This window comes from Asterias rubens, chromosome 10, assembly GCF_902459465.1.
Source record: "Asterias rubens chromosome 10, eAstRub1.3, whole genome shotgun sequence".
NCBI classification, from domain to species: Eukaryota; Metazoa; Echinodermata; class Asteroidea; order Forcipulatida; family Asteriidae; genus Asterias; species Asterias rubens.
In genome coordinates, this window is record NC_047071.1 from 9372144 (window position 1) to 9399306 (window position 27163).

A 27163-nucleotide genomic window follows, 5' to 3' on the forward strand; every position below is an offset into this window, starting at 1 on the left:
TATTTTGGAAATTTACCTTTATGAATGTATTGAAACTATGTTCTCTCAAACACGTAAAAGGTCTCGTTACCAGAAAATTACAGGAGTGATAAACATGTATACAAGGTCACTTTTTTCTGCACACGCAGGTTACTTGGTCCTAAACTCCCGGGTCAAAATTGACCTGGATTCCGAGTCACGTTGAGTATGACCTAATTCCGGGTCAAATTTACCCCCAAAAAAATTACCAAGAAATGTCTCAAACTGACAAAGAATCTGAGGAAATATCGTATTGTTTTTTAGCCTGTTCCCGTGGTCAAATTGATCCAGAACGGAACTCGGAATCCGGGTCAATTCTGACCGGGAGATTTTAGATTGTAGCTGTAATCCGCTATATTTACAAAACTGACTGCGTTTTGATTAAAGGCAACGGACACCTTTGGTAATTGTCAAAGACCAGTCTTCTCACTTGATGTATCCAAATGCATTAATTAACAACCTGTGAGATTTGAGCTCAATTGGTCGTCTAAGAGAGAACAACGGGTGAAAACATGTATCCTTGTCGAACAAGTTGTGTACTTTCAGACGCCTTGAATTCAAGACCCCGGCTGAGGTATCGAATTCAATTCAAATATTATTTTAATGAGAAATCACTTCTTTCTCAAAAACTACGTTACTTCAGAGTGAGCCGTTTCCATTTCTCACAATGTTTTATACTTATTTCAACAGCTCTCGATGGCTCGTTACCGAGTAATGTTGTTATGTTAACAACTATTTTGAATAATTCCCACTAGTGTCCAATGCCTTTGAATTCAAGTTTCCCTGACGATGAACTGTTGCTACTGTGCTGTACTTCTTAAAGGCAGTGGACACTATTGGTAATTGTCCAAGACTTGCCTTCACAGTTGGTGTATCTCAACAGAAGCAAAAATAACAAACCTGTGAAAATTTGAGCTCAATTGGTCATCGAACTTGCGAGATAATAATGAAAGAAAACAACACCCTTGTCCACACGAAGTTGTGTGCGTCCAGATGGTTGATTTCGAGAGCTCAAGTTCTAATCAAATTCGTGGAAAATACGTCTTTCTCTAAAACTATGGCACTTCAGAGGGAGCCGTTTCTCACAATGTTTTATACCATCAACTTTTCCCATTATAACTCGTTACCAAGAAAAGTTTTATGATGATAATTATTTTGAGTAATTACCAATAGTGTCCACTGCCTTTAACAATAATTTTGAATAACTACCACTAGAGTCCAATGCCTTTGAGTTCAAGTGTCCCTGACGATGAACTGTTGCTACTGTGCTGTACTTCTTGACTCTACCTGGGCGCTGGTCGATGGTATGTCAGTCCCCTTTGGCGGTCTGGGTGCCGATATGGTAGTGTTGAACCGTATCCCGGTGAAAGTCTCGTCTTCGATTGCATTCTTGCGATAAACTGCGATCACCTGGATGGGTTGTTACAATTTAATTATTGAAATGATTAAAAAACTGTACATGTTGGGTAAACAACATCTTGCGGAGGGGAACAATGGGACAATTTGGGCACAGCAAGAAGAATACAAAGCTGGAAAGTGAAAGCGACAAAGACTTCTCACATGGAATAATTTTTATGTTCTTGTGCATTTCAGGCAAATCACTCTCTCTGAATGCTCCCTTAAATCATGAGATTGCCGCCCCATCTACAATTCCCTAATATATTATGGATGGATGGAGTCTTCCGTCGTTGTCAACGGATGGGTTCTCTTAGACGTCTGATGTCTTCATAATTGGTGTGACTTCTCATGAGAGGGGAGACCTATTCTGGATCCACAGACCCGGTTAAAGGCAGTGGACACTTGGTAATTACTCAAAATAATTATTAGCATAAAACCTTTCTTGGTGACGAGTAATGGGGAGAGGTTGATGGTATTAAACATTGCGAGAAACGGCTCCCTCTGAAGTGCCATAGTTTTTGAGAAAGAAGTAATTTTCACCGAATTTGATTTCGAGACCTCAAGTTTAGAATTTTAGGTCTCGAAATCAACCATCTAGACGCACACAACTTCGTGTGACAAGGGTGTTTTTTTTCTTTCATTATTATCTCGCAACTTTGATGACCGATTTAGCTCAAATTTTCACAGGTTTGTTATTTTATGCGTATGTTGAGATACACCAAGTGAGAAGGCTAGTCTTTGACAATTACCAATAGTGTCCAATGCCTTTAATATACAGGGTAACTTTTACAGGCAGCTGTATGTAACAAACTGCAGTGCACACACTGTACAGTACCAATTTATTCTTTAGGTAGCACAAGCCACTTTTTGAACACTGTCTTATGATCTCTAAGAGAAATATGTGAACATTGAAACGTGAACGGTGTTTCTTCTTGGAGATTGGCTGGAACTGGTTGCTACCTCGAATGGCATGACCATATCACTATGAAAACTCAAAGGTCAGAATTGACCCAGATTCCGCCCCCTTGGGACCTAACCCACTTCGGGTCAGGCTGTAAATGGGAGTGTTACTTGTAAAAAGTGTAATTTTGACCCACTTGTGGGTTATTGTGACACAGATTCTGGTCAATACTGACCCAGGAAAGTGTCAGGCCCAAAAGGAATCCGGGTTAATTCTGACCCAGTTATTTTTTAGAGTGTACCCGAGCCTATTTTCGGTTTACATTCTGTAGCTGGCAACGCATCCTTAAAGGCAGTGGACACTATTGGTAATTGTCAAAGACTAGCCTTCACAGTTTGTGTATCTCAACATCCGCATAAAATAACAAACCTGTGAAAATTTGAGCTCAATCGGTCATCGAACTTGCGAGATATGAATGAAAGAAAAAACACCCTTGTCACACGAAGGTGTGTACATTTAGATGGTTGATTTCGGGACCTCAAGTTCTAAATCTGAGGTCTCGAAATCAAATTCGTGGAAAACTACTTCTTTCTCGAAAACTATGGAACTTCAGAGGATGCCGTTTCTCACAATGTTTTATACCATCAACCTCTGCCCATTACTCGTCACCAAGTAAGGTTTTATGTTAATAATTATTTTGAGTAATTACCAATAGTGTCCACTGCCTTTAACTCAAACGGTACCTTTGGGAAGAAAAGCATGCAGAGTGACGCAGTAATGCAGAACAGCAGAAAACCGGAAACGAGGGCAAAGGTCACGCCGATGGAGGACACCGCAAGGAACGATAACGGCACAGCAACGACACAGCAGATGACGGTGTTGTAGATTGACAGACCTACGTAATAACTGTCATTCAGACCAGACACTTTCACATTCCTGTTTAAAACAAAAGCGAAACAATAACAAACGGTAACAGCAACAAATTGTGTACGTCCCTTTAGAGACATGTGTTTTTCTGTTGGCTCATGTATCATGGTCCCTATACTATGCTAGCATCTCCACACAACAATTCTTGTGGAGCGACCATAGTGAGAATGTCCTACCCCTGCTTGTTTTGTTCCCGATCTTCAAATGGTATAGATAATAATAAAACGACGGAAAGGGTTTATATCACTGGGTCAAATGCACTGAGAAAACACATGTTCCCACTAAGAGCAACATATGTGGAAGGCTTGAATGTTCCCTCTCCACTTGGTCCAATTTCATAGCGCTGCTTATCGGTAAGCAAATTTTGCGTGGTTACTGTAGCAGAAAAAAAATGCTTGAGCCTTAGCGTATTTCACATGTTAGCAGAAAAATTGGGCGGTCATATTGCGTGTTTACCGCGGATTTGCATTGTGACGTCATTTATTTTCGTGCGGTAAGCACCTGAAGAATTAGCATGCCTTTTCGTGTGCTTATGGTTAGCAGCGCTATGAATTAGAAATTGCAAAGTAAGCACAAAATCGGCCGCTAAGCAGCGCTATAAAATTGGGCTCTGGACACGGATCCACAATGCAGTTTCCACGCAGAAGCTCTTGTACAAAACATGGATATGCAAACGAAATAAAACAACATTGGTTAATTACTTGCTTGTTAGTTGTACTTTAACACTCCAAAGCGAAATTTAAACGTCCTATTGACTTACAAATGTCTCAGAAACGATCGAAGTTTCAAACTCTTGGGTCAAGGTAGTTCACAAAATGTATATGGCCCGCCATCTTACTTGAATGTTAAGGCCCGGTCACACAGGCCCCGGTAACGATAACGAGAACGATCAAATGCACGCCCTCGATTGGTTGAAATGCCCCACGCAGAATACGCCCACGCTTATTCAACCAATCGAAGGCGTGCATTTTTATCGTTCTCGTTTTCGTTCTTGTTATCGGGGCCTGTGTGACCGGGCCTTTAGCCCTGCCCCCGCACGATTTTAGGGAGTGGTCCTGTTCATACTTATGTCTCTGTTTTGCCCTTTCTTGTTTTGGCACGGGGCAGTTGGCTAGCTGTATACATTTGTATACCCAGGTATACCTTGTGGACCACGCGAGAAAGGCACCAAACACCACGACAAACGCCTTGTAGATGAGCATCGCCATGGTCCAAATGGTGTTGTTAAAGGACGTGCAGTTGACGTACAGCAATTCGTGCTTGGTGTAGTTGGCTTTATCTTCTTTGGTCTGATGTGGGAAATACAGGATAAATTAATAAAGATGCCATAACTTCGTTAAATGTTGTTACCTGAGTCATATTGAGTTTTTTATTTATAGCGCTCTTTAAAAACCTTGAAAGGCTCTGGCCACTACTGGTAATTGACAGCGACCAGTCTTATCACTTGGTGTATCTCAACATTTGCATAAAATAACAAACCAGTGGAAGTTTGAGCTCAATTGGTCGTCGAAGTTGCGAGATAATAATTAAAATAATGAAAGACAAACACCCAATTGTCACACGAAGTTGTGTGCTTTCAGATGCTTGATTTCGACACCTCAAAATCCAATTCTGAGGTCTCGAAATCAAATTCGTGGAAAGTGACTTCTTTCTCGAAAACTACGTTACTTCAGAGGGAGCCGTTTCTCACAATATTTTATACTATCAACAGCTCCCCATAACTCGTGACCAAGTAAGGTTTGATGCTAAATAGTTGTATTGAGTAATTAACAAAATTTAAACAGCGTCATCGCGGGATTCATAGTGCACCACTCCTGGCTAAAGAGAAGCAGCTAGTTCTTCAACAAAGACACAGTATTTTCCAGGATTTACGGTCAGGATTTGCGTCGAGTCAAGCCATTCAGTCAACAGAACATGACCCCAATGCATCAAGTGGTTACCAACTAATACAGCTATAATGCTTACGCTTGGGAAACATAATTACTGTTTTTTTGTTCGTTATTGTATGCCTTGTGGTTTAAGGGTTTTCTGTGTAATTTGTGTAATTGTTAATATTTTTAGACTAGCAAGCCGAAGTGAACTTCACTGTATATGTATTTATATGTGTGACAATAAACAATTGAATTTGATTGAATTGAATTACAGTTTGAGTGGCCATGACAATTAAGGTCGATAACTCGCTGGATTTTTTACAACATTGACTGGTCCGCTGTGACACACCTGCTACCAACCGTGCAAATATTCAGGGGTCCGCCCTGGAACGGTGAACTGCACTCTCTATAGACGATGTGACCTCTGACGTCATACGAAAACCATAATATGATTCGCGCGCAATACCGCCGGGCAAAACCTTTGTGTTTTGGCAGCCAGCTAGAAAGTGTATGCAATCTTACCATACCTACGTGTTCTTTTGCCCGGCGAAACATGACGTATACAGTGTTATTTCAACAGAGGGCGGTTTGAATGTAAACATAGGTCACATCGTCTTTACCATCTGGAAGACTGTGGGAGTTCATAATAAGTAAGTTTAGGCCTCGGTTCAAGTATGTTAAGAAAAGCATTGCCAGTTGTCAGATAGCATGGTTTTGATAGTACAAGCCGTCACTGAACTGGCGCCAATGTAACGCCACTCGATGTGAATTATGCTAGTTTTCCCCTCGATCGACAAACTGCTGCAGAGCAAAATGTGCCAACCGAGGCACTGCACCTTTAAAAAAAAGTTCTAGTGTGCATCTGGATATTAAACAAAGATGACGTCTGATTGGGCTTACCTGTGGTACGGGGGTCCGTATCTCCTCGATATGTATGGGATCGATGATCTGCCACGGGACGAGGATAGCAAAGTCAACCAATAAGAGAATGGCGATAATACCAACCAGGTGGCGATCTTTTATCACCTAATGAAAAAAAAAGGAAACTAATAGTATATGGATCAACAAAATAAACTAATGTTTCCATAAACAGATTTAGTTTTGTTAGATTATGTTAGACATAACGCCACACGCTCAATCAGCTGCCTTACTGAGAATTAAGGTCTTTCATTATTGGCTGATTCGAGTTCTGCTTGGCGCGAAAAGGGGGAGCACGTGAATTACAGTATATGACATCAGCGATGCACTCTTACAGATCCGGGCCAGAATTGACCCGGTTCCACCTCCCAGAGGGCTTGACCCATATCAGTTTGACCGGACATATACTGTCACTGATGATATGAAAACTTGATAATATTAAGAGAATCATGAATGTGTGGTGAAAAGGTTTTCAACTAGTGGTTTAAACCTGCCGAGACCGAAGTCGAGGTAAATTATCAAGAACCAGGCCTCGGCGGCTCTAAACCACTAGTTGGAAACCGATTAAACACACTTTGATTCCCGCCCATTCATACATACCTTTTCGGTCCAAAAACATCAACACTTTTTTTGTCAAAAAGTAAAATAAATGCAAAAAATTATTATAATATTGTTCAATGATTTCATTTCAACGCAACACCCCTCCAGCTATGAAATGGTAAGTCCCCCGGGTAAACAACACCTTATAAGGAGTGTGCTGTGCGCGTCGCGTATCGCGTGATGTGGCACATACTGTTCACGCCGTTGCTCTCGACCAATATGAATGAAGAAACTGTCTTATAAGCACAGGTGCAAGCTCGCGTGTCACGCCCATGTTTCAACACTTTTTACTGGTGTTATATCATCCGTTCAAACAACCCCTCGTGATGCTCTCTCAACACGTTTTACTGGTGTTATATCATCCGTTCAAACAACCCCTCGTGATGCTCTCTCGACCAATCAGAATGGATAAACTGTCTTAGGTATTTATGAATAAACGGTAAAAGAACCTTTCGTTTTGTCTTGTTTGCGATGACGATGCTGTACACCCGCCACATCTTGGTGAACATCCCACCAAAGGCTAGTGTAAAAGCCACAGGCATGAGCCACGAACGAACCTGCGGGAATATGAAACATTTTGTTTAAAAATATTCGTTATTTGCACAAACTTGCGCAATTACAGGTAGGCACATGGGTATAGACCAATCCAGGCGCGCAAGTGCTAGGCGCCGCCATGGGCACCGCGCGCCATTGCTGCGGTGTACTTGTGCCTAATTTTGGCACAAAGACACGAGAAAATCGTTTCCGTTTTTACTTTCTATGAGAATTGAATGTCTTCCTCGACAATCTATGAATTTCCCTGATATGGCTGCTTGATATAACAACGTACTACATTATTGATCAATTTTAAAAAATTATCAGAAAGTAAAATACTGAAATTCTGGCAAAATACCTTGCCGATGTAACGCATTTTAGCGACTATTATGCAGTTTCCGCGTCTTTGACCCCTAACTCGCCTAAGACAAGCACCATTTTTCAAGATGATTCGGTTTCTATTATGTTGCAAATATTTGTGGTCAGTGACCTACATTGGTGTATCATGATGTCCTAGCAAGAAAATTGTGTAAGTCGATGAAAAAAACATCTAATTTCAAAGGAGAGTGAAAAGGAACATGATTTCCTAATGTCTTTGGGCACAAACATAGGCACAGGTACACCGCAGCAGTGGCGCGCGGTAGACCCAACACTTGCGGGCCTGGATTGGTCTAATCAAAAACCGGTTCGTACTTCCTGTGCATGCGAAAGCGACTGAATTTTTACGTCACAGCCCTGTTTTTTTTTGTGTTTTTTTTCACTGCAAAATTAATGTATCGCAGGAGTTGATCACATTTCAACCGATGCGATTTTCGTTTCGAGTTATGTGACGTTAAAATCGTGTCGTATTCGCATGAAGTATGAACTGGGCTTAGGTCTATGACGCCATTCTCCTAACGTCATCACACAATATTCTGTGTTGCAGTCACTGTGTGGACATTCCTTTGTTCTGTACGATAAGGAAAATCATATTTTTAAACGCTATAATTAACACTGTGTGGACGTCCGTGTAAGTCCACATGTTATTTATACAAATCGTATGCACTTTATTTTAACTTTATTGTGTGTTTTCTTGATACAGTTCGAAGATGGTTATTTTATTACATGCCTGATATCGAGCACCAATTAATGTGGGGAAAAAATCGCACAAAACACACAATAATTTGTTATGTATGTTAAATGCAACGTTATAATAGTCAGTCATACCATACCCTGCAAATCGTTTGCAATGCATCAATATCAACCATAGATCGATCGACGCCTAGGAGCACGACACACAGATAAGCTAGCATGATTCCCGATGCGATGAGGTTGTTCACCCTGGGGCTGGACATCTTGATCTGTCTGGTGAGATATTATAAAAATAAGAAATGTTTATGAACTGAGAAGATTTTGGCTTTGCGTTATGGTACAACAAAGCAATGTTTTCACTAGGTGCGGCAGCTGTACGTAGAATACAATGATCCACACAAGTTTGCCTCGACATTGCGTGGTTTTCCGTTACATGTGCGAACTAACACGGTCGGCCATTTATGGGAGTAAAAAAAGGCCGACCGTGTTAGTCGACGAGGTAAAAGAAAAACCGTGCAATTTCGAGGCATGTTTGTGTGGATCATTGTATTCTACTTTTACAACATCTTTCTAAAAGAATCCCGGTCGTGACACTCGTGTCCTTGAGCAAGATACTTTACTATAATTGCTTCTCTTCACCCAGAGGAATAAATGGGTACCTGCGAGGGTAGAGGTTGATATTTACAGAGATACAATATTCTGGAATTTGGAAACACCCCTTGCAGTATAAATCCAATTTGGATTTTGGTTGGTGATCGGTTTAGACTATTTTTATTTTTTTTTTTATTTTTTTTTTTTTATAGTATTCACTTGTATGTAATTGCTGTGGTTTCAACCATTAATTAGTACATAATCTGCCTTGTCATTTTGTCAAGTAATCTTTATAATTATTTTAAAATTATTGGATATTGTATTTTTCTCTTAATATTTGTATATGGAGCTGGTCTGCTATTGTAATTGCCTGCAAAAGATGATGAAAGTTTTTTAATTGAATTGAACTGAATTGAATGGTTTAATTTCTACTTGGTGTAGTTTGGTTCGAATGGGTTGGTTTGACTCGGTTGGGTTGTAGAGTCGATTGCGTTGGAACGGGCTGAATTGGGTGCAGGTTGGTTATGGGGGGCTGTGTGTGCTAGGTTGGATTCGATTGGAACTGAGTGCCTTGGATTGACTTGTGTTTGGTGTAAGGTTGCAAATGTTTGAACTCCGTTGATTCACTGTTAACGAATGCGACAATCTGGGGTAAGATAAATTGAGGATCTGATTTTGATTTTGGTGTAAAACAAGAGAGAATGCATGGGCTGGTGTTGTGATTTGGGGGTCGCACTAGGGGCGGATACACGTGTAAACTTGATTCAAGTCCAGTTCTCGTGTGAGAGCTCGTGTGAGAGCTCCCTTGAGTCAAGTCTAATAAACGTGGGGTTCTTTAGTCATTGGTTCTATTTTTCATCACCAACCTGTTTTTGCGCTTCCAGAAGTTGAAAGCCAGAAACATCAGAGAGAGAATCATTCCCATGGCAACCAGTATAGACACGACGACCATGATAGCTATGGGTGTAGACTGGAGGTCATCGACCTTCTTTGTGACGTCAGAGTCGTATGGAGGCCTTCCTCCTGAAATCGAGATGCACGAAGAGCTTAATTTTATATTTTAATAACAAACATCGCTACTTATTTGGAATCCATACATATAACAGCCTAAAAAAAAACCTGGTTGAATGTAAACAGTTGGCGACCCACAATATTGACGAGGAGGGGGAGACCGCCAACATAGGTGTATAGCCATGCAATAGCATAATCACTTTGAATTGCCACGTACTTAAGAAGTTCAGTGTGATTGTTAATAACAATGGAGTTAGATCCAGGTTGTTTCTATAATTATCGATCTTAGAAAATTCCAACTGGTGATTATGATAAATCTATTTACTGATTTGGGCAAAGTTTCAAGATTTAAAATAATAAAGTAAATATGTTGGGCTTTACTCACCATTATAATACCACAGGTTATCTGTGGGAATATGCCAGCTGACTTCATCATCGATATTATTGTAGGTTCCCACCAACTCTTCATTGCCGCCTTAAACAAAAATGAACAAGAACTTAAAGGTATATAGGGTCATACTTTGGTAATAACCCAAACAACGACAACACCAACAAAAACAATACCAACAACAACAACAACAACAACAACAACAACAACAACAACAACAACAACAACAACAACAACAACAACAACAACAACAACAACAACAACAACAACAACAACAACAACAACAACAACAACAACAACAACAACAACAACAACAACAACAACAACAACATCAACAACAGCAACAACAACAACAACAACAACAACATCAACAACAACAACAACAACAACAACAACAACAACAACAACAACAACAACAACAACAACAACAACAACAACAACAACAACAACAACAACAACAACAACAACAACAACAACAACAACAACAACAACAACAACAACAACAACAACAACAACAACAATTTAGCAGCAGCAAAAAGAACAACAGTAAAACAACAATTACAACAACAACATTGACAACATCAACAGCAAAAACAACAGCAACAGCAGCAGCAAAAACAACAACAACAGCAGAAACAACAATAACAACAACAGCAGCAGCAGCAACAACAACAACAACAACAACATCAGCAGCAGCAACAACAACAACAACAACAACCACAACGACAACAACAGCAACAACAACAAACACAACCACAACGACAACGACAACAACAACAACAACAACAACAACAACAACAACAACAACACTAATGACAACAACCACACACAATAACAACAATAACAACCACAACAACACTTTAAAAAATCGAAATATATTTATTCCAACAATGCCAATCGTCAAAAAAGGAAAAACAAAACCACACAATCATTGTATAAGACAATCTCAAAATGCTTTATGTGTTCGAATACTGTTGTACCTCTAAACCCAGTAAGTTTGTTTTGCCATTAATTTTAAGAGTGAATACCAAACGTAAACCTTCACTTCCAATAGTTCAAAACTATAGACATAGAAAAGAGAGATGGGGATGAGAATTGCAATTTTCTCTGCTTTACTTGTACGTGTTTATCCTGTCGTGTGTCTCATTATCGGAATGTGACGACACTGATTCATAGAAGTACCGGTCGTGAATGGGATGACAAAAGCCAAGTTCGTGATGTTGTAGTACTAAATACATTATTTTATGTGATTGCTGGTATGACCTCCACAAAGTATAGTTTCAAAGGAGACAAAGGGAAAGGGGAGGAGGATGTTAAACAATAGTTAAAATAATATAACCTTAAACAACAATAACTAGTCTTTTGTTATTAAACTGGATGTAGGGACTTGAAACTATCGCTCTTATATGGGGGCATATACTCAGCGTTTGCCCTTAATAGACATGGTTCCAAGTCTGTGTGTGGACTCGGCTTTTTGTAGTCTACCCGATGGACATGTATCATGGTGCAACCATCTTTCATTTCTCCCATTGATATCAATGTTACCAAACCGAGGCTGGAAGAACAAAATAGTATGTTTTCTCCTCAAAATTATTCTTAGCATTCATAATGGTTATTCGATACGCAGCATGATACCAATATTATTTCACTGCCCGAAATAGCGCCCTCTATATAGTTATAGTAAGCTTCATCATTAGCCTACGATCACACGATTTTCTTGACTGATGCAGCGGAAAAACTGCGATCTCAGACTCGAAACCAAGTCTAGGTTTGCCCTTGACTTTTTTCAGTGATCAGCCAGAAGTACCAGTTATATCTTATAGTTTAATTAGTCTACCAGTTTTTTTTTTTTTTTTACTTTATCGGGTCCTAATGTTTGGAAACAAGCGAAACTTGCAGAGTCAGTCAGACAAAATGACGGACAAAACAACTCACCGATATTTTGCTCGATTAGAAGATTGCCGATCCGGTAGCCACCCTCGTGAAAAACTACGCGACCCTGAAAGTGAAATCAGGTAGTCAATAGTTATAAAAAATGTAATGGACCTGTTTGAAAATACTTAAAGACAGTGTTCACTATTGGTAATTGTCAAAGACCAGTCTTCTCACTTGGTGTATCTCAACATATGCATGAAATAACAAACCTGTGAAATTTGAGCTCAATTGTTCGTCGAAGTTGCGAGATAATAATGACCAAAAAACACCCTTGTCACACGAAGTTGTGTGCGTTTTAGATGGTTGATTTCGAGACCTCAAGTTCTAAACTTGAGCTCTCGAAATCAAATTCGTGGAAAATTACTTCTTTCTCGAAAACTAACTCCACTTCAGAGGGAGCCGTTTCTCACAATGTTTTATACTACCAACCTCTCCCCATCACTCGTTACCAAGTAAGGTTTCGTGCTAATAATTATTTTGAGTAATTACTAATAGTATCCACTGCCTTTAATGAATTTTGCTTACAGTGTGGATTGGGTTTCGTATGATGTACTCGTATAAAAAACTTACTTGGGAACAAGCAATGGAGAGCTGTTGATGGTAAACATTGTGAGAATTGGCTCCCTCTGAACTAACGTTCTCACGCAAATAAAAAAAAAGACTTAAACTTAAGCCTTTTATTATGCATCTGTATAGCACACAAAGTAATGCAACAAGGGTGTTTTTTCTTTCATTATATTCTTGCAAATTCAATGACCAAGTGAGCCTAAATTTCCACAGGCGTGTTACTTAATGGATAATGTTGGGATACACGACACCAAGTGAGAATAATGGTCTTTGACAATTACCAAACGTATCTAGCTAGTGCCTTAAAGTGTTATTATCCATTGTACGTTAGTGTTCCTAAAACCATATCAACTCCTTAGAAGTATGCAGCACCGGCAGCCTAATAGATGCACATAGATGGGTTATAATCTGTCAGCCATGGATTTGGTTGGTTTTGGTTGTGATGCTCACCGACATCCCATCGAAACTTTGCCCGAGAATGTTCTGTCCCACCACCCGTGCGTACTCCTCGTCGCCGTACTGGTACGAGTCCAGACTACGAGACAGTATGGCCTCCGCCTCATGCATGGCCATGGCCAGGGACCATATGGCATCGTAGCCAAGGGCAGCCGAACCACGGGTTGCTACGCTCACATTGTACCCGAGAGCATCTGCCATTTCTCGGCGAAACTCTTCTGGCGTCTGCGAAAAAAAATCAGAGCATCCGTCAATACAAAACCCAATAGTTTTCAGGCGGGAAATGAAGTTTACGTTTTGCACGAGGATCTACGGAAGCCCACCATTAGCACCACCAACAAGTTTAACTTCCAATCCGTTACGTGTCTTTATTATTCCAATGTTCTGCACATACTTTCGCTTCTAAATGATTCAAAGATGAACTTGCCGTCACGTTTTCTTGCATAAGCACAACCAAAATAATTTCAGTACGGTTCGTCATCTTGTGATCATTTCGAATCACTGGAAATGATTCTATGTTTTGACCCAGCAATTAGGTTGTTTTATTACATAGATTCATTGGTACATACAAACAAAATTACCAGAAGCAGTAGCTGATGAAAGGGTCACTTCACAATGATAAAAATATAAGCACATGTAAACATCAATCACATTATTAAAGGGTAAAGTACACTCAACTGTTCTTTGACATTATGCGCACCCTCTAATCCTCGATACATTTGTTATTTGAATGGTGACTCCACATTAAAGACTGAGGCCCTAGTCTTTATCCAAAGACACCGGCTACTCAGATCCAGTGATTCCATTGGATACAATGCACCATTGGATAAACGTGCACACAGTGAATGATCTTTCCATATTATACCCAAACAGTAACACTCCTATCACGTCCGCCATATAATGTACCTAAACGTATCTCTATGTGAAACGAATGTAGGTCAAAGGTGACTGCACACGCCGGCTGGAGGCCGGTCTTTGGCGTTAAACACGAGCCTCGAAGTGTGACGTCAGATGTTCAGGCTTCTCTACATTCACCTTCTTACCTTTCCACATCGACCAACATTTGTCCCCACGCCGTAGAAGCTGTATGTGACGGTCAGGTAGCCCTCTGTTGCCCGCTTAAGGTCATCAACGGAACAGTCGATTTCCTCATCGACTTTGGCCTTCCACTCGTCATCGAAGTACCCTGGCATGATCCAGACGTAGTTGGCGCCGTAGAGTTCCAATTTTAGAATCTTCGTGTTTCAATTCAAATCGAATACAAAAGATAGGTTTTACTGTAGCACTATGTGTAAATCTTTTTTAGTACAGTTTGTTCCTCAAAGGACCATTTGTTTTCAGAAAGAGATCTTCTAAAGCCCTTTTGACACTATTCCCGGGAAATTCCCCCAAAATTCCCGTGAAATATAGCTTATTCCCAGGAAACAATTAACCCAGTGCTCAGCTAGGGGCAGGGTTAAAGACAGAGGTATTATTGGCAATTGTCAAAGACCAGTTTTCCCATGGTGTATTTCAACATATGCATGAAATAACAAACCTGTAAAAATTTGAGCTCAATTGGTAATCAAAATTGTGAAATAAACAAAAACATCGTTGTGTGCTTTGAGATGTTTGATTTCGAGACCTCAAAAGCTAATTCTGAGGTCTCAAATTTAGTCTTTTTCGAAGACTACGTTATTTCAGAGGCAGCCAACTCTCACAATGTTCCATTCATCAGCCGCTCTTCATTATTAGTTACAAAGTAATGTTTTATGCTAGAAATTGTTCCGAGTAATTACCAATACTGTCCACTGACTTTAAAGGAACACGTTGACTTGGATCGGTCGAGTTGGTCTTTCAAAAGCGTTTGTAACCGTTGTTATAAAATACATATGATTAGACAGATATTTTAAAAGTAGAATATAAATGATTCACACAAGTATCACTCGAAATTCCGTGGCTTTCCTTTTATTCGTCGACAAACATCGTCGGCCATTTATGGGAGTCAAAATTTTGACTCCCACAAATGACCGACCGATAAAAGGAAAACCACGCATTTTCGAGGCAAATGTGTGTGGATCATTGTATTCTACCTTTACAACATCTTTCCAACCAAATGCATTTTATTAAAAAAAAACGGGTTACAAACGCTTTTTATAGACCAACTCGTCCGATCCAAGGCAACGTGTTCCTTAAAGGGAGTTAACCCCAGGGTAAACGGGTTCTTTCTTTTTTTTTTTTTTTCGTGAAACGACCATGCACATTCCTGAGAAAGGGTACTCTATCGAGATACCAATGGGAACGGTTGCTTGGTTGTGACGGTGTGGTGATAACAACTCCCAGTTTCCCAGTAGTTCCTTTCCCTGGAAATTACTCTGTTATGTGAAAAGGGCTATATAGGGTGCTTCTACAAAACCTCCCCTATACTGCCACCGTGCAAAGTTTCACAGGGTAAAACCTATGGATCAAGTTAGTATGTCTTTACTCACATCACAGAAAATCTTCCTGGCCTTTTCTTCAAAGAAGCTCGTTACAATAATGCGCACGTCTTTTGTCTGGACAAAATAAAAAACATTCGATTTGAGTTACAAAATCATGACTTTGAAAACATGCATTGTAAAGAAACAGACATGCCTATAGACCTTTATCACGGTGTGACATTTTACTCCATTCCGACTCACGGGAACCAAACTGAGGCTGGACTAAATAATAATCTGATGCCATGCTTGCGCAATCAATGTTAGCATTCGTATTCTGTTGTTGAAAACATGGAACATGACCAATATGGTGAGCACTCCTTGTTGGACAAAAAAACACGATGTTCACAGATTTACACCAAGCTAACACAGTTTGAAGATAATGATAGTAGAAAGCTTCCCTGAAAATATTACTTGCTGAGGCGATGACGTTTTTGAGAAATGAGTAAAACCATATCATGAAAATAATTGTCGTCTCACTGATCATGAGACGCAAATTATTTTAGCATGTAAAAACGTATTTTTTACGTGGAATTGTTTTATTCATTTCTCAAAAACTACAGCACCTCAGCATCTAATATTTTAAGGTAAGCTTTATATTATTATCATCATTATCTTCAAACGGTGTAAGTTTAATGTAGATCTGTGGGCATTGTGTTTTGTGTTACAAAAAGTACCCAAATCCTTTAATGCAACCGACAACAACAGGAAAAAACGTCAAAAAGCACAATAATGTTGTGTACAATTGACTCGTGCTCCGATTTGGATTTAGCAACCGTACGATGAAGTTGTTAAGTATAGATCGGTATTCCTTTTTGTCTGGATGTTGCGTCTTTTTTCGCAATTGAGAAGAACTCCACTCACAGACATGTTGGACTTGTTGTTAGGTCTTTGTCGGTATTGGCCTACCCCGTGTGCTCGTTGCTTTTTGTAAGAGGGACATTTTGTAAGAAATAGTCATATTATTTGTAAATAAACAAAACCCAAATTGTGACCTGGGGGTGCTGCCTTCCATTTGGATGGCATTGAGCCCTATAGTCCTATTTGCCGAGAGGTATAGGGAAATTTTACAAGAAATAGTCCTGTTTGCCGAGAGGTGTAGGGAAATTTTAAAAGTTGAAGCGTAAACGACGTTTTGGAAATAATTACCCCCCCCCCCCCCCCCCCCGGTGACGCGGTGTTTACATTTCGATGGGAAAATAACTCGATTAGCAGATGAAAACAGAGTCATTGGATAAATTCCACGTGTCTGTGAAAAGCTGTGATACCTCGAAGTATTTCTCGTGTATTTTTTTAATTTAGCATTTGTGCACTGTATATCGCTATGGGAGTTTATCTTAGTGGGATCATAGGAATCCGTATATTTCGGGGGAGGGCGCTTTACTCAAAGCCATTCGAGCGTGTCGTCTCACCAGACATGATAATTCCGATGAATCATGTTGCATTAAAGTCTCTCTCAAAGTGTAAATGGATCAGTAGCCCATGTGATAAGGGGTTAGCTTCCAGATGAACTAACCCCGGTTCGAATCCCGCTACTGTACAAATCGTTTTCTTTTTAATATTAAAGCCGTTGCTGTTACGCACTGAGTTGTTTAAGTAGTGTTTAAAATCACCTCCTATCACCAACGGGCACTGTGGCGACACAGTGCACTGGATCGTTCGCTTGCGTGTGTTCCAGAGCTGGGAGACCCGGTTCGAATCCCGCCCCGTACCAAAGGGACATGACTTTTACTGCTAGCACCAGTAAGTGATTGGGGTCCGTCATGTCTCTCCCCAAATTAGGGTAGGATGATTATCCCGGGTCGGAAAGTAAAGGAGGGGCCGGGACTAGCCATCCCTTAAGGGTTCTAATGGGTGATCACCACGCTGGTTTCGATCAGACTTTGAGTCCCCTGAATGCCTGGTCTTCACTCTAACTAACTTTCTGCACAAATTTGTTTTAACTCGAAAACGGCTTTTAAGATAATTCTTCCATCGACTTTAGTGACACACACCTTTTTTTAATTAACTGTTATGTTATATATAGGCCTATTTAGAGAGAAAAGGTATACGAGGCTGAAAAATTGGCAACGCGTACATAAAGCAACATGAACTTTGGGTGCTGAAATTTGTCAATTTGGTTGAAACTGTGCTGAAAATCGGATACAATCAACAGGGGTAAAATAATTTACAAAAATCGGCTGAAATTGGATAAAATCACGAGGGGTAGGCCTTGCATTTGGTTGAAAAATGTGCTGAAATTCGAGAAAATTACAATGGGTAAGCCTTGCATTTTTGTCAAAAGGATAAAATTACCATGGGTTAGCCTTGCATTTTGTAAAAAAATGTGCTGAAATTCGTGAAACAAGGCGTAAGACTAGCATTTTTGTCAAAAATGATTTAATAAAAATCACAAGGGGTTAGACTTGCATTTTGGTCACAAAAGGGCTGAAACTGAAATTGGAGAAACTCACAAGGGGTAAGCCTTGCATTTTGTCAAAACAAATGTGCTGAAACTTGAGAAAATTACAAGTGGTAAGCCTTGCATTTTTGTCAAAAAATTTCTTAAATTGGATAAAACTACAAAGGGTAAGCCTTGCATTTTGTCAAAAAATGTGCTGAAATTCAAGAAAATTACAAGGGGTAAGCCTTGCATTTTTGTGAAAAATGGGCTAAGATTGGAGAAACTCACAAGGGGTAAGCCTTGCATTTTGTCAAAATTTGGCTGAAATTTGGAAAACTCGCCTTGCAATTTCGCCAAAAATGGGCTGAGATTTGTCAAAAACTCAGGTGGTATGCCTTGCATTTTTTTCAAAAATGTGCTGAAACTGTGAAAAATCAAAAAGGGTAACCCGTGCTTTTTTGTCAAAAATGGGCTGAAATTGTAAAAAATCACAAAGGGTAAGCCTTGCTTTTTTGTCAAAAATGGGCTTAAGTTGGATATTATAATCACAAGGGGTAAGCTTTGCATTTTTGTCAAACAAGGGCTGAAATAATAGGAGAAAATCACAAATAGTATACAAGCCTTGCATTTTTGTCAAAAATGGGCTGAAATTGGATAAAATCACACGGGGTTAATTTTGCATTAATTTGTCCAAAAAAAACTGAAACTTGAGAAAATAACAAGGGGTAAGCCTTGCATTTTTGTAAAAAAATTTCTTAAATTGGATAAAACTACAAAGGGTAAGCCTTGCATTTTGTCAAAAAATGTGCTGAAATTCAAGAAACTCACAAGGGGTAAGCCTTGCATTTTGTCAAAATTTTGCTGAAATTTGGAAAACTCGCCTTGCAATTTTGCCAAAAATGGGCTGAGATTTGTCAAAAACTCAGGTGGTATGCCTTGCATTTTTTTCAAAAATGTGCTGAAACTGTGAAAAATCAAAAAGGGTAACCCGTGCTTTTTTGTCAAAAATGGGCTGAAATTGTGAAAAATCACAAAGGGTAAGCCTTGCTTTTTTGTCAAAAATGGGCTTAAGTTGGATATTATAATCACAAGGGGTAAGCTTTGCATTTTTGTCAAACAAGGGCTGAAATAATAGGAGAAAATCACAAATAGTATACAAGCCTTGCATTTTTGTCAAAAATGGGCTGAAATTGGATAAAATCACACGGGGTTAATTTTGCATTAATTTGTCAAAAAAAAACTGAAACTTGAGAAAATAACAAGGGGTAAGCCTTGCATTTTTGTCAAAAAATTTCTTAAATTGGATAAAACTACAAAGGGTAAGCCTTGCATTTTGTCAAAAAATGTGCTGAAATTCAAGAAACTCACAAGGGGTAAGCCTTGCATTTTGTCAAAATTTGGCTGAAATTTGGAAAACTCGCCTTGCAATTTCGCCAAAAATGGGCTGAGATTTGTCAAAAACTCAGGTGGTATGCCTTGCATTTTTTTCAAAAATGTGCTGAAACTGTGAAAAATCAAAAAGGGTAACCCGTGCTTTTTTGTCAAAAATGGGCTGAAATTGTGAAAAATCACAAAGGGTAAGCCTTGCTTTTTTGTCAAAAATGGGCTTAAGTTGGATATTATAATCACAAGGGGTAAGCTTTGCATTTTTGTCAAACAAGGGCTGAAATAATAGGAGAAAATCACAAATAGTATACAAGCCTTGCATTTTTGTCAAAAATGGGCTGAAATTGGATAAAATCACACGGGGTTAATTTTGCATTAATTTGTCCAAAAAAAACTGAAACTTGAGAAAATAACAAGGGGTAAGCTTAGCATTTTTGTAAAAAATTTGCTGAAATTATTAGAGAAAACCATAAAGGGTATACAAGACTTGCATTTTTGTCAAAAATGGTTGAAATTTGAGAAACTCACAAGGGGATAAGCTTTGCAGTTGTGTCAAATATGGGCTTAAATTTGATAAAATCACAAAGGGTAAGCTTTGCATTTTTGTCAATAATGGGCTTAAATTTGATAAAATCACAAGGAGTAAATCTTGCATTTTTGTCAAAAATAGGCTATATTGTATAAAATCACAAAGGGTACTTTTGCTTTTTTGTCAAAAAATTGACTGAAATTTGAATATCACAAGGAATAAGCCATGCATATTGTTGGAAAAAAATCGGCTAAAATATTGCATTTTTGTCAAAAACGTGCTGAAATTGGAGAAACTAACAATAAACCTTGCAATTTCGTCGAAAATGGGCTGAAATTGCATAAAATCACAAAGGGTAAGCCTTGCACTGTTGTCAATAATGGGCTTAAATTTGATAAAATCACAAGGAGTAAATCTTGCATTTTTGTCAAAAATAGGCTATATTGTATAAAATCACAAAGGGTACTTTTGCTTTTTTGTCAAAAAATTGACTGAAATTTGAATATCACAAGGAATAAGCCATGCATATTGTTGGAAAAAAATCGGCTAAAATATAGGTTTAATGTAAACATTGTGTTTTCTGTTAGGTACCCAAAGCCTACAAAACGTATATAAACTTAGGCCCTACTCGGAGACGGTGACTAATTTTAACTCTTCCTACGGCGAGTCGATCTCAGTTTTGGACAATTTTGGGATGGTTTTGTTCGTCTTATGAGGTTGTATACAAAAGAACCATGTGATAGCATCTGAATGAATGTGTATGGCACAATGGTACAATGGTTTGCTCACCTAGAGGTTGCTATACAAAAGAACCATGTGACACCGCAACTGTTAAAATTTAAGTTCTAACTGTGATCAAACACGTGGTACCAGACAATATTCAAATCTAACACGCCACCATGTTATATTTCAATCTCAATATCAAGTTCTGTGTGTACAAACAACTCTATTATCGAAGGTGCTTTCGATTGGATATCAGTATTTGTGGATATGCCCTATAGTTTTTACATGATGAATATCAGATGCCTCTTTAACGCAATATCAAGTAGTCAACAAGCCGGTTCTTGACAGAACCACCCCAACTCATAGAAAACATTATGTAGTATTATCACTGTCACACTTGTACAGACCTATTAGTACCTTAAGACGCTGCAATGCTTCAAGAGGATCGTTGTAGAACGTCTCTGTGCTGACAACAGAGATGTTCTCATCAGAGGCTGCCAATTTAAGAAACTCGTTCGTTCTCTGCAACAAAAAGTACGATCTGTAATCATCAAATGCACGGGACACTATTGGTAAAAATACACAAAATAATTGTTAGCATAAAAACTTACTTGGTGACAAGCAATGGAGAGATGTTGATATGTCTAAAACATTCTAGTGAGAAACGGCCCCCTCTGAAGAAACGTAGTTTTCGAGAAGAGGTATTTTTCCACGAGTTTGATGTGGAGACCTCGGTATTTGATTTTGAGGTCCCGAAATCAAGCATCTGAAAGCACACAACTACTTAGACAAGTTTGTTTTTTCTTTCATTAATATCTCGCAACTTCGACGGGCATGAGCTCAAATTTTCACAGGTTTGTTATTTTATGCATAATTATGTTGAGATACACCAAGTGAGAAGACTGGTCTTTGACAATGGCCAACAGTGTCCAAAGTCTTTAAATCGACAAAGAACAAAACAACTTCAACCTTTTTCATGGGAAAACAATTAACGTTTTGCTGCGGTGTTTGGTTGTCTACCATCTGGTCCCAGTTTCATAGAGCTGCTTAAGCAGAGCATGATTTAAGCACGAGTAAGCAAGATACCAGTCACAGATTGTACATGTGACATGGTGCTTTGGTTGTAAACCTTATTCTGGTAAGCATAATTTTGGTGTGCTTAGCTACGTGTTATGCATCTCTATTAAGTTGGGCCTTTAAACCACTGTATCACGATCAGCTTCTCGTGTTTATACGGCAGAGTACGACACGGGAGCAAAACTGCGACTATACTCTCTCAAACTCGGGCAAAACAGTGGAGAAAATACGGGCACAGCGAGAAAACATGTGAGGAGGCGAAACTGATGTGTTGGGAATAACTTCACGGAAAAGACGCAAATCATGCTCCTTACCCCTATGTGAGGTTCTCGTGCTTGGTGGAATGTTGCAATCTTCGTCCAACCGAACTTGTGAATAATCTGGAGTTCCGCGGCAGCGAAAGCAGCTGACGATGTGAGTGTACGGTAGGTGTGTGGATACTTGACTCGGTCGGTAAGAACTGGTGTGGATGCACCAGGAGACATCTTTTGGAGAAAGGGGGAAGAAAATACAACATTCCGGCTTCATTCACTGATGGGTCTTAGTCCCGGTTCAAACTTCCTGCAAATGCGAACGCGAAGCGAGTTTCGACGCCATGTGGCTATTTTTTTTTTTCGTTGCGAATGTTTTCACAAGTCAACCCTTTCGTTGAGAATATTTTGTGACTTCAATGTTCGTAGCGCTTTTTCAGGACCACTTGGTTGTTTTAAGATTCTCACGTAAAACAAATGAATTGTATTAAAATAAATAAATAAATGCCTTAAGACCCCTTTTAGATTCAGGATAAAAAAGATGCAAGCTCATCATTGAGCAGGCGTGTCATGGCTGGGTGGTTAAGTATCTAGCCCACCTTGTTAAGCTGTAAATGGCTCTTTTTTAACATCGGTCTCATCACTGTCGCCATTACAGCCAACCTTCGATACATGTCTGAAACGCTAAGTTTTCAAAGGTCGCAAAATGCGTGGTAATTGTAAATTTGAAAAATCCTGCACTACTCCAACGTAATTCATTTTATTTCTTACATTTGTGCAATTACTATGACACATGAAAGGGCTTACCAAAATAATGATGACTTTGTCCAGATGTGATGATTTGAAAATTGCAAAAACAAAAAAACTCGTACAAAGAGAGCCATTTTATAATTATTAGCTCAACGAGGTGGACTCATAGAGTATCAAGACTCAACCTCTGGTGTCTTTGAATAAGCTGAGTGTGGGTTCGAGTCCCGAATGGCACTGTGTGTCCTTGAGCCAGATCATTTACCATAAACTATTTATTTGTCCTCTTGCTTTTAGTGACAAATGACTGACCTGAATGATGTCCCATTTGGCAATAACCTGTGCCACAATTTCAGTCGTGCCGGAGAGAAGTGGTCCAAAGATGGCTACCTTGACGGGTGGAGAGTAGAGTAGCTCGTATAGGCGATTCAGGGCTACCGCTTGGTCTGCCTAGAAAACAAAGATGAGAAAATAGAATATATAAACTGATTATACAAACCTTTCCACCCCCGGATCTGATTTTGAAATGGGCTTCACTCTCTTAAATGTGAAAGAGTAAACTCTTAACATTTCGAGCTGTCCCTCAACTGGCTTTTTAAAAGGAGTGGTGGTTTTAAAAGAGGGGTTTCACTCCAGGACAGATTGAAAAATCACTCAAAAAGACACAAACTTCAATCTTAAAGAGAAAACAAAGAGTTGTCCCTCATATCTCATATGGCTTTTCAAAGAGTGCTTTTTCACTCTTTTGTATTTAGAGAGCAGGCGTGACGCCTTTCAACGCCCACAAATTCATGCGACAATCAATTGTTTTCTTTCATATTGTTTTCTTGCAACGTCAATGACCAAATGAGCCCAGGTGTTTACATGTTTGTATATGAAAGATAATTAAATTATGTTAAAGAGTGTGGCAATTTAAACGAACCGTGACAAACGTCGAATTTATTCGAAAATAGTTTACCGCACTTATAATAAATCAAAATGGCAACGCAGGAAAATTATTGCAAAAGAGTCATGTGACATAATGGCAACTCGACCTGTGACAATCAACATAATAATAATCTCATAATTAATGATGTTGTTTTTCACCGTAAGGTTTTGTTATCATCGTCGATAAGAGTGTCAAACAAAGTATTTTTACTTTATTTTTGCCATTGTTTTTGTGCACACAATTTGTTAACATTTGGGTCAAATTTGTCTTCATCCTAAGATAATGGACCTGCTATTAATAAGCAAAGATCCTAAAGTTTTATAAAATATTTGGTATGCCAATACATGATTTTTCACACCTATCTATTGTCATGTCTTTTGCTTTTACATTTTTAAAATTCATATTGTATAAACATTTGTCTGTGCTCTTCCATAGTTTTATTGCAAATCTGTATTATAATTCAGCCTATCAGATGCTTTTACTGAACAAGTACTAATATTAAAGTCCAGTTCTTACTTGTATTAAGCTAATTTCGACCACGATGCAGTTTTTGGTCCAATGTCAAGGCCCTGCTTTCCGCGGATTTATGTGCCTATACGTATCATAGGCCCTTTTCGAAACCATGGCTTCGGCTTTGGATTCGGCTTGAGGCTCCGTTCTCTCGTCTGAAGCCCTGAGCGTGTACATCCAAAGCACGCGCAATAGTGTCAAAACAACCGGCAGGACCAAGCTAGCCTGAGCCGATTCAAAAGCCAAATCGAGTCGTTTGTAAAAGGACAGTGTGCTAGGGTTCCGTATAAGCGCGAAATTCGGTGGTAAGCAGATTCATACATTGGGCCTAGATGCATTGAAACACTTGCCTTGGATCGGAAGAGTTGGTCTATAAAAAGCGTTTGTAACCGTTTGTTATAAAATGCATCAATAGGGTAAGAAAGATGCTTTAAAATAGAATATAATTATCCACTCAAGTTTGCGACGAAATTGCGTGGTTCTCTTGTTATTTTGCGAACTAACAAGGTCGGCCATCATAAAATTAATGGCCGACCATGTTAGTCGACGAGGTAAAAGGAAACCTGTGCAATTTCAAGGCAGGTTTGTATGGATCATTGCATTCTACTTTTACTACATCTTTCCACCCATATTATGCATTTTTTAAAACAAACGGTTACAAACGATTTTCAAAGACCAACTCGACCGATCAAAGGCAACGTTTCCTTCAATGTCCTCCACTCTATGAAATCAACTAGGTCACTTAATATTACCTCTTACAATTTAACCAGTACATTGTGCTCAAGGCTTGGTCCGTCTATTTTTGTCGAAAAAGAGGGCACCATGTTCCAAATTCTACTCAAGGCACTTAGACTAATGTAAACGAGTTTTTTACAAAAATAAACAGGCCTTTTCTTGATGTAAAATAATGTACTGAAGAAAAAGAATTGATACTAAATCCAACCTGGCTTTTGTTTTCTTTTTTGTTTTCTTTCTTTCAATATAAGGCACTGGACACTATTGGTAGTTACTCGACACAATGATTATTAGCATTAAAACCTTACTTGCTATTACGAGTTAAAGCGGTGGATACTATTGGTAATTACTCGACAAAATGATTATTAGCATTAAAACCTTACTTGGTATTACGAGTTAAAGCGGTGGATACTATTGGTAATTACTCGACACAATGATTATTAGCATTAAAACCTTACTTGCTATTACGAGTTAAAGCGGTGGATACTATTGGTAATTACTCGACACAATGATTATTAGCATTAAAACCTTACTTGGTATTACGAGTTAAAGCGGTGGATACTATTGGTAATTACTCGACACAATGATTATTAGCATTAAAACCTTACTTGCTATTACGAGTTAAAGCGGTGGATACTATTGGTAATTACTCGACACAATGATTATTAGCATTAAAACCTTACTTGGTATTACGAGTTAAAGCGGTGGATACTATTGGTAATTACTCGACACAATGATTACTAGCATTAAAACCTTACTTGGTATTACGAGTTAAAGCGGTGGATACTATTGGTAATTACTCGACACAATGATTATTAGCATTAAAACCTTACTTGGTATTACGAGTTAAAGGCAGTGGACACTATTGGTAATTACTCGACACAATAATTATTAGTATTAAAACCTTACTTGGTATTACGAGTTAAAGCGGTGGATACTATTGGTAATTACTCGACACAATGATTATTAGCATTAAAACCTTACTTGGTATTACGAGTTAAAGGCAGTGGACACTATTGGTAATTACTCGACACAATAATTATTAGTATTAAAACCTTACTTGGTATTACGAGTTAAAGCGGTGGATACTATTGGTAATTACTCGACACAATGATTATTAGCATTAAAACCTTACTTGGTATTACGAGTTAAAGGCAGTGGACACTATTGGTAATTACTCGACACAATGATTATTAGCATTAAAACCTTACTTGGTATTACGAGTTAAAGGCAGTGGAAACTATTGGTAATTACTCAAAATAATTATTGGCATAAAACCTTTCTTGGTGACAAGTAATGGGGAGAGGTTGGTGGTATAAAACATTGTGAGAAACAGCTCCCTCTGAAGTGCCATAGTTTGGAGAAAGAAGTAATTTTCCACGAATTTGATTGCGAGACCCCAAGTTTTGAGCTTGAGGTCTCGAAATCAACCATCTAAACGCACACAACTTCGTGTGACAAGGGTGTTTTCTTCTTTCATTATTATCTCGCAACTTTGAAGACCGATTGAGCTCAAATTTTCACAGGTTTGTTATTTTATGCATATGTTGAAATACACCAACTGTGAAGGCTAGTCTTTGACAATTACCAATAGCGTCCACTGCCTTTAAGGGGAGTTGTTGATAGTATAACTGACTGGTGGATGGCACGGGATTGGGACTTGAGTCAAGTCTACTAGGAACCCAGCATCCGGGTTAATTCTGACCAGTGAGGTTTCTTCTTAGGGTATAGATGGAAATTTTCACCGGAGGAAATAATATAGTTTTTTGTATTAATGTTTAACCCAACCACACCGATGAGTGTTAGCACTGTTTACTCAGTACTTACCCTAATGGGTGTGTTTCAAACCCACGACCGGACCCCACGACCACAACCGCAAATCTATATCAGTGTATTTAGTAATGGTTAAAACAAAAGTTAACAGTGTTGTTATCATTCAAATTGTGTTATTCTAAATCTACCGAACAGTTTGAAAATGCAATTGTTTTGAAATTAGTGTTCCATACCTCAGAATCAGATATATCCAAGACGAGATTGTAGTCCGGCAGCACGTCGCTTCTATTGTTGATGTCAATCACTGCCAGCTCAGCCCCAACCTTGGCGCTGTACCCGAAGAAACGACTCCAACCGTCGGCTTCCGACAGTGGGAGAAGACCGCCAATGTACAGGGGTTTCTTGGCCGAAGAGCCGGCGCAAGTTATGCTACAAATCCCGGTGAATAATATCACAGCTACTTTTAAACACACAACCAT

At 39.0% G+C, this 27163-nt stretch overlaps 1 protein-coding gene across 1 annotated transcript; it reads right to left on the minus strand.

Annotated features, from left to right (window-relative positions):
* Positions 1-1247: 1247 nt before the first annotated feature.
* On the minus strand, positions 1248-27163 carry LOC117295638 (gamma-aminobutyric acid type B receptor subunit 2-like). Its single transcript, XM_033778344.1, has 16 exons — positions 26918-27163; positions 23051-23188; positions 22055-22225; positions 21081-21185; positions 15655-15720; positions 14230-14421; positions 13181-13411; positions 12164-12227; positions 10226-10315; positions 9696-9852; positions 8379-8511; positions 7083-7190; positions 6016-6141; positions 4388-4533; positions 3061-3253; positions 1248-1428 (listed from the first exon to the last, which is right to left on the minus strand). Exons 1-16 carry the CDS (start codon positions 27161-27163, stop codon positions 1279-1281), a joined length of 2316 nt encoding a protein of 771 aa, XP_033634235.1. The 3' UTR covers positions 1248-1278.